Consider the following 13,980-nt stretch of genomic DNA (forward strand, 5'->3'; position numbering starts at 1 on the left):
GCATAAGTGAATGAATATTGAAATTCAGATTTTATCAAACCTTAAAATTACGAAAATTAAAACTATTCACTTCTGAAACTAACATTTTGAATTACACTTCGCAGTACAAATGGTTCTCTTATCTTTAAACAAAAAAAAAGGATATGATTTATGGAGAAATATTTGTCACTCAAATAATTCAACACATTCTCTTATTTGCTTTTAAGAGAAATTGTAGAGGACAACATTTCCTCCTTATCATCTCATAGGAATTCTCAAGCCTCCGTTTCAATTCAAATGTTATCGGGGGATTATAGAAAAAAACGTGTGGCTTGTCTATCTCTTGATTGCGGACCATACCTTATCTCTCGAAATGACCTCACAGGGTCATTCATTTAAAATAAAAACTAGTGAAAGAGTTTTGAAAATTATTCTTATGATTTCAGTCTAATCCGGGTAGTCATAGTGATCGTTTGAAACTTTCGAAGGAAGAAAACCAAATGTGGAGAATAAGTAAAAATCTTATTAGTCGTGGTGTCTCTACTAAGGACATTACTTTGAAATCGGCTCCTTTAGCGGTAAAATCTCGTTCGCAATCATCGGAAGCAGCATCTCATACACCTCAAATACCTTCCGTCGCGGATGTCGTAGTTATAGGAGGTGGTTCGGCCGGTTGCCATACACTTTATCATTTAGCCAAGCGTGGTGTTAAAGGTGTCCTATTGGAACGTGCAAAACTTACTGCGGGAACCACATGGCATACAGCTGGTTTAGTATGGCGTCTACGTCCCAATGATGTGGATATTCAATTGTTGGCCAATTCCAGAAATATGCTTATGCAATTGGAACAGGAGACCGGTTTAGATCCTGGATGGATACAAAATGGTGGTGTATTTATTGCCCACTCTGATGTAGGTCATGGGAAGAGATATTCAAATAATCAGCAAAATTTTTACTATAGTAATTGGTGGGAAAGCTCTATCATGTTGTGTTTCTTTCTTTTCAAGTGATAAGAATCTCGTTTTTTCTTAAACAAATCTTGGTAATAAGTGAAAGCTGATTTGTTGTAATATAGTCTGAGGTCAAAAACCGGACTATAAAGAGAAATTAATCTATGAATTTCCTCATACATTTAAACTAAGAGCGTATGAGGTTTTATTGTTATTATCAATAGAATTTTGATAATACAATTAGAGTGTAGTATTAAAAATTTAATTAAATCATTTCAATGAATATAATGCTTCTAAATTTAAAAACAACATATATACTGAAACTATTCATTAAAAAATTTGCAAAAAGAAGGATCCATGCAGCAAAATGTATTTTTTTGGACCAGTACACTCAAAAAATGGGCACAATTTATGTTAATCATAGACATTTTTAGCGAAATCAAATCAAACAAAACATATTTGTCAAATTCATTTATTATTTCATATGTCTACGAGGTTTGCCTTTTATATTTCGGGTTTAGAGAACAAAAACAAATATTAATTATCGAAAATCGCATTATTGTTTTTCAAGATATTTGCCATTAAGATCTATACATTTTTGCATGCGTTTGAACCAACAGTCGAGACACTTTTGCCACTCTGATTGAAGTATCTCCAAAACATGCATTATTAATGCGTCAACAGCTTCTTCAGGTGCCGATAATCGTTGACCCATCATTTTAGTTTTTACGCACGGCAACAAAACGAAGTAAATTAATGCTGAGTCGGGACCAGGAAATAAAGCCGCCGATTTCAGTTCCCGTATTTTTTGCCCGTCGACGTCGACGCCGCCGCCGAATATGTCGACTCATCTCGACTCAAATTTAGCCGCCTATTAATTAAAAATATCGGTTTAAATCGGAAAAATGTATTAATAATTGCCGTACTTTTTGCCAAAATTTTGAACCTTTCACACATAATCAATCAATTTCAAACTGCTACAATAATTTTGCAAAAATTTAGCTCAGAATTTTTTAATGAATTTGATTGTAAGATTGGTTGTACAACTAATCTCATTACCATTCGAATAACTTCAAATTGATTTTATACTAAATAATTGTCCGCCATAGACAAATTTATATCGGCTTAGCCGTCAAGCCGCCGCCGACAAAAATGGGTGGGCTTCATTCTCTGGTCAGCACTATATGACGGATGACCCATCAAATCGATGTTTTGGTTGCTCAAAAATGTAGTTGTTTGAGTCGATGTGTGAGTGCTCGCATTGTCGTGGTTAAGAGTGAGTTGGGTTTTCTGATTTCTTGAAAGACAACTGGCAAACAAATGCTTTTGTACGATTGCGACCTGTCCAGTTTTTCCGAAAAACGAGAAGTGCTTTGTGCACGAGCAACATCCCAGCAAAAAATGGAGCACTATTTCAGCAGGATTGTAAGGGAGAGAGGCAGTACCAACTGGGATCCCAACAAAAAATACTTCAGCAGTAGGTTAAAGTGGCAGCCCGATTAAGATTCACGCTCACTTAGTCTATTCAGTCCATTGTGACTTCAGCAGTAAGAGTTTAGTTGCGCTTTTTGGTATACAATAAGTTAGGCAGTGCCTCCACACTGCATGAATCGGTAGCAATTACGTAAACGAGTAATCAAACTGGTTTATTATCATACGTTTACGTTATTGCAACCAAATCATGCAGTATAGATACATGAAAGGTAGTGATGTTTTCCTTCACGCCAACAATGCTATACTCAAGATTATATATCACTTCTGAGCAATATTTCTATTAAAATGAGCAATTATATCAGCACTATGTGGAAGCTGCTCTAAATCGGGACATCGGGACATCCACAAAAATCAGCGCTCATTCGGTTGTTTTGTAAGCAGTGTTCCATTTTTTGCTGGGATTTATTGTATTTGGCTCATCTTGAAATACCTATACAGTCCACTGCAGTTTATTTTCGGTCTCATACGCGTAAATCCATAATTCATCACCTGTCACGTTGTCATAGACGTGTTTCAAAGCTTTCGACCAATCGACTCTAGCCTTTTTTGAGCGATTGACAAATTGTGTAGGATCCAATGCGAACAAAATTTTTGACGGTCACATGTTCATGCAATATTGAATGTATGCTGGTCACATGATGATCCTGCAATATCAGTTGGCGCACAGCATCAACGGTTTCCAGAACAACAACTGATTTTGGACGACCTTCACGCAATTCGTCTTGGTGTGAACTACGACCTGGGTTGAATTCACCATTCCATCGATAAACACTGATCCTTGACGGAGCTTCATCGCCAAAAATTTAATTAAATTCATCGATGCACTGTTGTTGACTTAATCCACGTCGAAAGTTGTAAAATCTTATAGCACGAAAATGTTCACGATTTAGTTCCATAGTTTGGGCGAGATGAATCTTTTAAGTTGCTGTAAACAACTCGTACATCAAAATGTTCTGAGTACGTATAACCAATGGGCGGAATATAAAAGGCAACCCTCGTATAAGTTTTCCCCATGTTTTAGTTCATTTAACTAAGGTCCACAAAAATCAGTCAAAGAAATTTTTTCATATTGGAGAAATTTTACTTAAAACCTAATAATTACCATGAACTATAATACAATTAAATTGGCTTTAGTGTCTTGACGGGTTCACTGTTCACAGAAAGAACTAAAATCTGACAATTTATGTAATATAGCCTAATTGGCATTAACAAAAAAAGACATTCGGGACTAAATGAGAAGAATGCGGTAGGACATCAAGTTGTAGCTCAAATCTATCAATTTGATTGTGGTTAGGCTGGATGTGGGATCTGCACCCAAAGGAAAAATACTGTCCACCGAAGCGAAAATTCAAACGAAATTCCCCTTTACTATGAAGTATTTTCTTTAAGAGCATATAAATCCGAATTCATGATTCTCTGCACAGATATTACGAAATAAGATATCCATTTTAAATTGCAAGACTCCCACTGCTCTCAAAAAAATTTTGATGGCTTCCTTTTCGTTTCGTTAAAATCTGATAATCTGCCAAATGTTATTTTCTGAAACAATAATCAAATTTTAATTTCCTAAAAATATCTTGTTTATTTCTTTTTGCAATTTTTGCTAATATTTAATTTTTTTATTGAATACAAGTTTTTTAAAAATGTATTTTATACAATTTTTTATGTTATTTATGGTAAAGATGTGATTGCTAACAAAGTTGCTATACAAAAAAAATATTTATTAGCTATTTTATTTTACATACATAAAATACTACAAAAACAATAACATAAAAAATTTTATAAAATACATTTTTAAAAAACTTGTATTCAATAAAAAAATTAAATATTAGCAAAAATTGCAAAAAGACATAAACAAAATATTTTATATTTTTATGACAGCCAAATTGATTGATATTTTATATTTATAGCAAATTTAATAGAAATGCTGTTTTTTTATATTTTATATTATATATTATATTTATCTTATTTCGAAACTTTTGTTTAGTAACCAATTTCTTAAAATAATTTATTTTCATAAAAAATTTTTGGTATGTTTTCACCGCGATGTTATTTTCTACGAACAATTTGTTTACCTTTTATTTATAACAACTTTTTCTAAATCACATTAACATATGAACATTTTATTTTACTTTATTATTATTTTTTTTTTACATTTTTTAATTTAGTTTAATTTATTAATAAAAATTAATCTCTTTAAATGACAGAGCTTTACCCATTTTGCTATAGCCAAACCAAACTTTATTTAATTTTAACACACATTTTTATTTCTAAAAAAATACAGACTCGTTTAGATGAATACAAACGATTGGCCACAGTGGGTAATGCTTTGGGTATTGAGAACTATATTCTAACACCCGAAGAGACACAGAAAGTCTTTCCCCTATTGGATCCTAAAGCTTTTATAGGTGCGTTATACTCACCAGGCGATGGTGTTGTTGATCCAGCTATGTTATGTACCGCCCTGACTCGAGCTGCTACTAAAAATGGAGCAAGAGTTGTTGAAAACTGCCCTGTGGATGATTTGGTGGTTGAGAATACGGCCAGGGGTAAAAAGATTGTAGGTGTGAAAACCCCATATGGAACCATTAAAACTGAAAATGTGGTAAATGCCACCGGAGTCTGGGGAAGAGATTTGATTGAGAAACATGGTTCATTTTTGCCTTTAATACCCATGAAACATGCTTACATTGTTTCCGAATCGATACCAGGCGTTAGAGGTCTACCCAATATCAGAGATCATGATTATTCCACTTACTTTAGAATACAAGGTGATGCCATTTGCATGGGTGGCTATGAACCAAATCCTATACTTTTGGATCCAGTGGCCAAGGATTTCCATTTCGGTTTATATGATCTGGATTGGTCGGTGTTCGATGCTCATTTGAATGGTGCTGTCAAATTGTGTCCCACCTATGCCAACTATGGAGTAAAGAGTACGGTATGTGGACCCGAATCTTTCACGCCCGATCATAAACCCCTAATGGGACCCGATACTGTAATATCTGGTCTCTATCACAATTGCGGTTTCAATTCGGCTGGCATGATGTTCGGTGGCGGTTGTGGTGAACAAACCGCCCTTTGGATCCTCAATGGGAAGCCTGATTTGCCTATGTTCGGCTTCGATTTGCGTCGTTTCACCGATAAACAGAATCGTGCCGACAAATGGATCAGTGAGAAATCCCATGAAAGTTATGCCAAGAATTACAGTATGGTCTTTAAGTATGATCAACCTTTGGCTGGTCGTGATTTCCAAAAGGATCCTCTGCATGACGATATGCTGGCCCACAATGCCTTTATGGAAGAGAAGCAAGGCTGGGAACGTCCTGGTTTCTTTTTACAAAAGCCAGCCCCTGTAAAAACCTACGACTGGTATGGTAGTTATGGTAACGAACGCCACAAGAATTGTCCATATGAAGGAGTGCTAGAGGGTGATTTAAGGTATGGCAGTTTCTCCGATCATCATGATTTGGTGAGTAAAAATGAAAGCATGGAGGCTAATACCAAATATTAGTTTAATCATCCTATTTATCTTCTTTATTTCCTTCCATGTGATTGCTGTGATATGATATGGAACGTGCCACACGATTCTCATCTTTGGCTACGGTTTGTTTTTCTTGTGCAAAATTTGGTGTGATATTTACCTAAACCAATGGTCCGTCGTCCATTCGTCCGTCCTGGATTGCGGATGTTTTTCTTAAATTGTTTGTTATTCACTGATATAACACAACTGGTGCCATACACACTCATCCAACCACCCATATGCCTATATGAATGCTTGTGTAAACCGTGTGCTCCTGTCCGCCTCTGTGTGCCATTGCTGTGTTTAATTTAACATCTTAATATGGAATTCATAGATTGGTTCAGAAGCAATGGCCTGTCGCAATAATGCTGTTGTCTTCAATATGAGCTACTTCTGTAAATTATTTTTGGAAGGTCCTGATGCCCAAAAGGCTGCCGATTGGATATTTACAGGAAATACGAATCGTGATCCAAAGAAGTAAGTTTTCTTAAAATTGATTGATCTTAAAACTTCTGAACATTAGCCTCGAAATTGTAATTTGGTCCATACGGTGTCTATGGTAGATAAAAAAAGGCTGATTAAATACCAATTTTCGAATGGTAGTACTGATATCGTACATCAAATTTGAATCGGTTCAAATGAAATTATTTCTTCATGAAGATTAAAAATAAACGTTGGGGACCGGTTTATATAGGGGCTATATATAGTTATGGACCGATATTTTAATATCACTAACCAAATTTAATCCGAATTTGATGAAAATTGGGGATCAGTTTATATAGGGGCTATATCTAAAAGTGGTCCGACATGATCCCTTTGAAATACCATTCGACACCAACGGACAAAATCTTATTCATACAATTTTGACTGACCAAAATGCTCGATAGCCCCATTATCAATTCTATTTTTGAGGTCGTGAATCGAAGATGGCCGTAGACTTTATCTTTTATGTAGCCCCTAAGAAAGAAGTCACAAAGTCTTAAATAACAAGATCATGGTAACCAATTGTGATCATCTCTTCGAGATTGCTACGAACATCCTAGGGAGGGGACCTGATCCATGCTTGACCAAAAAGAGGACCGTTGCTTTCTTGAAAAACTGAAACTGCTGAAAAACTTCCATTTTTCTCAACGCCCTGCCAAGGATGGGTATAGTGGCAGCCCATTTTTGTTAATCTCGCTTAGACTATTCAGTCTATTGTGATAGCTCAATAACAAGTACTTTCCTTTTATAGTTGAGTCCGAAAGACGTTTCATGACATTACGGCGAACCCACTTAGAGAAGCTCCGAAATGTCACCAGCATTACTGAGAGTTGATATTCCGCCGATGAAATTTTTTGGTGTTTGCTCGAATCTAGGATTGAACCCAAGACCTTTTGTATACAAGCCGGTCATGCTAACCATTCACCGTCATTTCCATTTATCGAACTAAAACCTCATGTTGTAATATTGATACCCCATCATTTTGCTAATTTGCATCCACTAAAGTCTCAGCATGTTCTCTTTAAACGCAAACGTGTTTAAGCAGATTGTTGGTCTGTTCCCACATTATTGATGTCGTAAAAAAATGGCTCCATACACTTTTAAATATCCTTCTTCCTCGTCCGTGTAGATAGTTTGGTCGTAATTATAAGGTTAGGTGCACCCTTACAAAAAATCGCTTCTGTAACATATACTCCCACACATATTTTGCTTCAAGCATATACATTTTTGGGTATTGCCCAAACATTTATATGTTTGATCTCTACCAATATATAATATGTTTGAAAGCATATTGGTCTAAACAATATATGTTTGGGTAGTCTAAGTTCCAAACATTTTGTATTTTTGCATCCAAATTCAATAATGTTGTCTTCCAAAAAACAATATGTTATTATGTGACCATATAATATGTTTGGAAGCATTTTGCACCCAAAAATATTATATGCTTAAAAAAATTCTCCCACACAATATTGTGCTCAAAATTTTATTTATTTATTTATATATTTACAATCATAATGAATTATGAAAATATACAGGTAATATAGGTGCTAACAACATAGGTTTTCGACCTGAATGCTCAAAATTTTGTTTCTGCCCAATTGTATATTCCCCGACATCTTTCTCACTTCCACGAGATTTTTTAGTTCTTAGCACCTTTTTCTGTAATACAAACATTGTAGAAGAAATTATTCAATTGTATGATTTTTTTTATTTTAATTTTACCTTTTGCCGGACGGGGATTCGAACAGCGGACCACACAGTTTGTAAGGATCAAAGAAGTAGCTGATCAATTGCCCAAGGAAAAATAAAATGTTAATTTTGTAATAACAAGCAACAACCACCAACTTAATTCAATATCGCTCCCTGTTAAATAGCGCTCCAAGCTACTAAACACATATATGTTTATAGGCTATTTCTAAATTAATATATGTTTGCATCCAAGCATATTATATTTACAAACATTTTATGTCCCAAACATAATATGTTCTAACATATTAACATATATGTCCCAAACATGTTATGCTAGTTTATGAACAGTATATGCTTGCACTCAAAAATATTGTGTTTAAAAATTTGTGTTCCAAACATATAATGTTTATAGCCAAACATATGAAAAACAGTCTTTTTCATCCGTGTGGCACTTTGGCTATTCAGTCCATTGTGATAACACATGTGATGAACTTTCTCCTCTCAATGAGTGCTGGCCGATTCATTGGTATGTTGAGCTCAAAGAAAAGATTCGCCGAGTCCGAATGGCGTTTCCCAATACGGTAAAGCCACTTAGTGAAGCTTTGAAATTCCTTGGTTAGATTAGGTTAGGTTTAGTACCCGCCCGCTATTTTGGGCTCACTTAGACTATTCAGCCCATTGTCCTTCTTTCTTCACGGAAAATTCGATAAATGCGAGTGATTTCATTGTACCTAGTCCACCCTTAAACGAATTATGATTTTTAAGACTCTTCTGGGGGTAGAACCAGATGTTGGGAATAGTACTTGGTCTTCTCAGGTTACTTGAAGCGACATTTTTTTGCTCTACTTGACATGTTATCATATTTTCTTATACCGTGGGATTTTAAGGAGCCTCAGGCTTCTCCTTCGGAACATCCTGCCAACAGCTGTAATTCTTTATCAGTTATTTCATTCTTCTTCTGTTTGATGGTATACTTCGAGTTCGAGACTTCACCGACCTTATTAACGTCCTTCTTTGAGTTCTCCCTAGTTGTACTTTTACTTCCCCAAAATTGTGGTGTTATCGTTTAGGATTTAGTCGATATCAGATTTTCTACCTCCGTTCGAATGTTGTCAGAAGCTCTTCTTATCACTTCACACTTCTGAGTAAGCATATCAGTCGGTCTTTATGCGGAATTATCCTTGAGTACGTTTTAAGCGACCTTAACAAGCCCCTCTATCCGTCAGCAGGTTTCGGGAGCAGTAGGGGACTGACTACCTCCGCCATACAAAGATGTAGGCGTAATGTTGTCATAGCATATATTCCTTTGGATCGATTCCATCAATCAATTATAGCTCTAAATTTTCATTCAGTCTATACAGAACCTTCAGAAGGAATGAGAATGAACTTATTGGACGGAATTTCCGTAGATCTAATATAGGGGTGCTCCCTCCTTAAGGATGAAAATAACTTTGTCATCTTCGTTTTTTGTGCAAGTTGACACAGAGAGAAGGACAACAATTTTATTATAATTAAATCTGTCTCCATCTTTTGATATTTCAGAACCGTCTACACTTGTGCCCTAAACAAAGATGGTGGAGTGGAAGCTGATGTCACCATATCCAAATTGAGTTCTGGCTCTGGAGCAGTACATGATCCGAAATTCGAGGGTCATGGCTATTATGTAGTTGCAGGTGGTGCTTCAGCCTATTATACATACACCATGATGGTTGATGAAATACGGCGTCAAGGTTTCAATGCCAATGTTCGAGATGTCACCGCTGACTTGGGTGTAATTTCTATACAGGGACCCAAATCAAGAGAAATTCTTCAACGTATTGTCCAATGCGAATTGACTGATGAAAATATACCACCAAATAGTACAGTTTTAACCTCCTGCAAAGATTCATCTGGTGAATATGGAGTACGGTTACTGCGTGTGAGTTTTGTAGGTGAATTGGGTTATGAGTTACATGTGCCGAGGGATTATTGTTCGAAGGTCTACAGATTGCTAATGAAGGTTGGCAAGCCAGACAATTTGAGAAATGCCGGATATCGTGCTTTGTACTCGCTGAGTAGTGAGAAGGGATATCATTTATGGAGTTTCGATTTACGTCCCGATGATACACCTCTGGAAGCTGGTCTGGGTTTCACCTGCCGCAAAGAAGGTCAATACAAAGGCAAAGAGGCTATTGAGAAACAACGCAAAGAAGGCATTAGGAAACGTTTGGCTTATTTGACCCTTGACGAGCAGGTTCCAATTTGGGGCTTGGAAGGTGTGTATCGTAATGGCCAGCCTGTTGGTTTCCTGCGAAGAGCTGAATATGCCTACTATTTGGGCAAACCATTGGGTCAAGTTTATATACAAAAACCAGATGGTTCAAAGGTGGATGTGGACTACATTAAATCGGGTGATTATGAAATTGATATCATGGGTAAACGCTATAAGGCTCAGTGTCATTTGAGAAGTCCTTTCGATGTGGAAGGTAAAAGGGTTTTAGGTAAATACTAAAGGCATTGAAATAAAAATAAAAATATTGGAAATAAAAATTTAAATATAATTTCACAGTAGTTTTTTTATATATCTATCTTTATCGATATAGTTCCCCACTTAAAGAAAAAATTAAATTTCTTGAAAATCCATCAAATGGGACATTGGAGAAGTTGTTTTCATCCGTGCATAACCCTCCTCTTTATGCTTCAGATGAAATATTATGACATTCCATATTTTTATGGAGTATTGGAAAAAGAAACAAATTTGTCTACGACCGAATTTAGTCCTTTTTCCAAGAAGATGGATCCGACCTCAATGAAGTAGTCAAAAAATTACCAAAGTGGTAGACCATAGGTGTTAAGTGTCATGACAATTAATAACTGCCAAGGGTATGGTATCCTTTCTTCTATAATGCACATACGATCATCATTCAAAACAACAACAAAATTGTAGGTAATGTTGAAAAAAATGGGAAATGTTGAAGGACACTTATCCCGTACTTGAAAATCTCAATTAGTCTAGCCACACGAGCATAAATATTTTGGTAGTTTTTATGTTTGCTAGGCAGAGACATTGTGTCTGCTTATTTGGTTTAAAGGTCTCCTAATATTAATTTGATAATTAATTACACCATGATCCTGGATATGAAAGGAATGGTGATATCTCTGTTTTAGTTTTTATTTTCTTCTAAGAATTAAGGTTTCACGTTGCATGGCCAGACATCTAGTCGCCTCTTTGCTATGCGAAGAAGTGAAACAAGTTCTCTGGTTACTAATTTGGAATAGACAATAGTAAAAAAAACGTACCAAATTTTCTAAAATTAAAAATAAAATTAGTTGTGTTCACTTCATTTTACTACAATTCCATTCAATTTAGTGCTATTGCAATTATTTTTTATATCATTTAATTTTTTACTGCGAGCTATCGAGCAAGCTCGCCTTGCAAAGGGTCATGCGTTCAATCCCAGTTTCGACCAAACACCAAAATGTTTTTCAACGGTGGGTTATTCCCACTCAGTAAGCCAGTGAAATTTCTGAGAGTTTCAAAATTTGTCTATGTTGTTTTACGCCGTCACGTTTACCACTCGTGCCAAAAACAACCTCCTAAAATTTGAAAAAATATATACCACAAATGTAACAAACTAAAAAAATCCCAAAAAAATGACAAACACACTTTTACTATGAACGGTTTGTCAAAATTTTATTTCTATAGAAAATTTTTCCAAAATTTTATTTCTATATTTTTTTTTCAAAGTTTTATTTCTATGGAAAAAATTGTCAAAATTGTATTTCAATAGAAAATTTTGTGAAAATCTAATTTCTATAGAAAATTTCGTCAACCACCGTGGTGCAATGGTTAGCATGGCCGCCTTGCATACACAAGGTCGTGGGTTCGATTCCTGCTTCGACCGAACACCAAAAAAGTTTTTCAGCGGTGGATTATCCTACCTCAGTAATGCTGGTGACATTTCTGAGGGTTTCAAAGCTTCTCTAAGTGGTTTCACTGCAATGTGGAACGCCGTTCGGACTCGGCTATAAAAAGGAGGTCCCTTATCATTGAGCTTAACATGGAATCGGGCAGCACTCAGTGATAAGAGAGAAGTTCACCAATGTGGTATCACAATGGACTGAATAGTCTAAGTGCGCCTGATACATCGGGCTGCCACCTAACCTAACCTAACCTATGTCAAAATTTTCCAAAATTTTATTTCTATAGAAAATTGTATTTCTATAGAAAATTATGTCAAAATTTTATTTCTATAAAAAATTTTTCCAAAATTTTATTTCTAAAGAAAATTTCTCCAAAATTGCATTTCTATAGAAAATTTGTTGTCTAAATTTTATTTCTATAGAAAATATTGTCTAAATTTTATTTCTATAGTTTTTTTTTTAATTTTATTTCTAAAGAAAATTATGTCAAAATTGTATTTCTATACAAAATTTTGTCAAAATTTTATTTCAATAGAAAATGTTGTCTAAATTTTATGTCTATAGAAAAATTTTCCAAAATTTTATGTCTTCTATAGAAATGTGTATTTCTATAGAAAATTATGTCAAAATTTTATTTCTATAAAAAATTTTTAAAAAATTTTATTTCTAAAGAAAATTTCTCCAAAATTGTATTTCTATAGAATATTATGTCAAAATTAACTAACCTAACCTAACCTAACCAATTCTAACCTAACCTAACCTAACCTAACCTATGTCAAAATTTTCCAAAATCTTATTTCTATAGAAAATTTGTACAAAATTTTTTCTTCTATAGAAAATTGTATTTCTATAGAAAATTATATCAAAATTTTATTTCTATAAAAAATTTTTCCAAAATTTTATTTCTAAAGAAAATTTCTCCAAAATTGTATTTCTATAGAAAATTTGTAGTCTAAATTTTATTTCTATAGAAAATTTTGTCAAAATTTTTTATTTCTATAGAAAATGTTGTCTAAATTTTATTTCTATAGCTTTCTTTTTTTAATTTTATTTCTATAGAAAATTATGTCAAAATTGTATTTCTATACAAAATTTTGTCAAAATTTTATTTCAATAGAAAATGTTGTCTAAATTTTATGTCTATAGAAAATTTTTCCAAAATTTTATGTCTTCTATAGAAATGTGTATTTCTATAGAAAATTATGTCAAAATTTTATTTCAATAAAAAAATTTTCAAAAATTTTATTTCTAAAGAAAATTTCTCCAAAATTGTATTTCTATAGAATATTATGTCAAAATTTTATTTCATTCAAAATTTTTCCTCAATTTTATTTCTGTAGAAAATTTTGTCAAAATTTTTTTTTTCTATAGAAAATGTTGTCTAAATTTTATTTCTATAGAATTTTTTGTGTCTTCTATAGAAATATGTATTTCTATAGAAAATTATGTCAAAATTTTATTTCTATAAAAAAATTTTTCCAAAATTTTATTTCTAAAGAAAATTTCTCCACAATGGTATTTCTATAGAAAATTATGTAAAAATTTTATTTCAATCGAAAATTTTTCCTAAATTTTATTTCTATAGAAAAAAAAAATTTTTTCTATAGAAAATGTTGTCTAAATTTTATTTCTATAGATTTTTTTTAATTTTACTTCTATAGAAAATTATGTCAAAATTTTATTTCTATACAAAATTTTGTCAAAATTGTATTTCAATAGAAAATGTTGTCTAAATTTTATGTCTATAGAAAATTTTTCCAAAATTTTATTTCTATAGAAAATGTTGTCTAAATTTTATTTCTATAGAAAAATTTTCCAAAAATTTTTTTTAATAGAGAATTCAAGTACCTCTTATTTGGAGAGAAATGATAATTAATTTTTATTATATTATTTTTTTTTTTAAATTTTATTAATGCTACAATAATAAAAAAAAACTTTTATAAAAAGCAAACACTGACA

At 33.5% G+C, this 13,980-nt stretch overlaps 1 protein-coding gene across 1 annotated transcript; it reads left to right on the top strand.

The window, feature by feature from the left end:
- The first annotated feature begins 430 nt into the window (after positions 1 to 430).
- On the top strand, positions 431 to 10,658 carry Sardh (Sarcosine dehydrogenase). The gene is made up of 4 exons (XM_075310407.1): positions 431 to 890; positions 4,708 to 5,895; positions 6,281 to 6,423; positions 9,661 to 10,658. Exons 1-4 carry the CDS (start codon positions 480 to 482, stop codon positions 10,607 to 10,609), a joined length of 2,691 nt encoding a protein of 896 aa, XP_075166522.1. The 5' UTR covers positions 431 to 479; the 3' UTR covers positions 10,610 to 10,658.
- The last annotated feature ends 3,322 nt before the right edge of the window (positions 10,659 to 13,980 follow it).

Source organism: Haematobia irritans, chromosome 5, assembly GCF_050003625.1.
Source record: "Haematobia irritans isolate KBUSLIRL chromosome 5, ASM5000362v1, whole genome shotgun sequence".
Lineage (NCBI taxonomy): Eukaryota > Metazoa > Arthropoda > Insecta > Diptera > Muscidae > Haematobia > Haematobia irritans.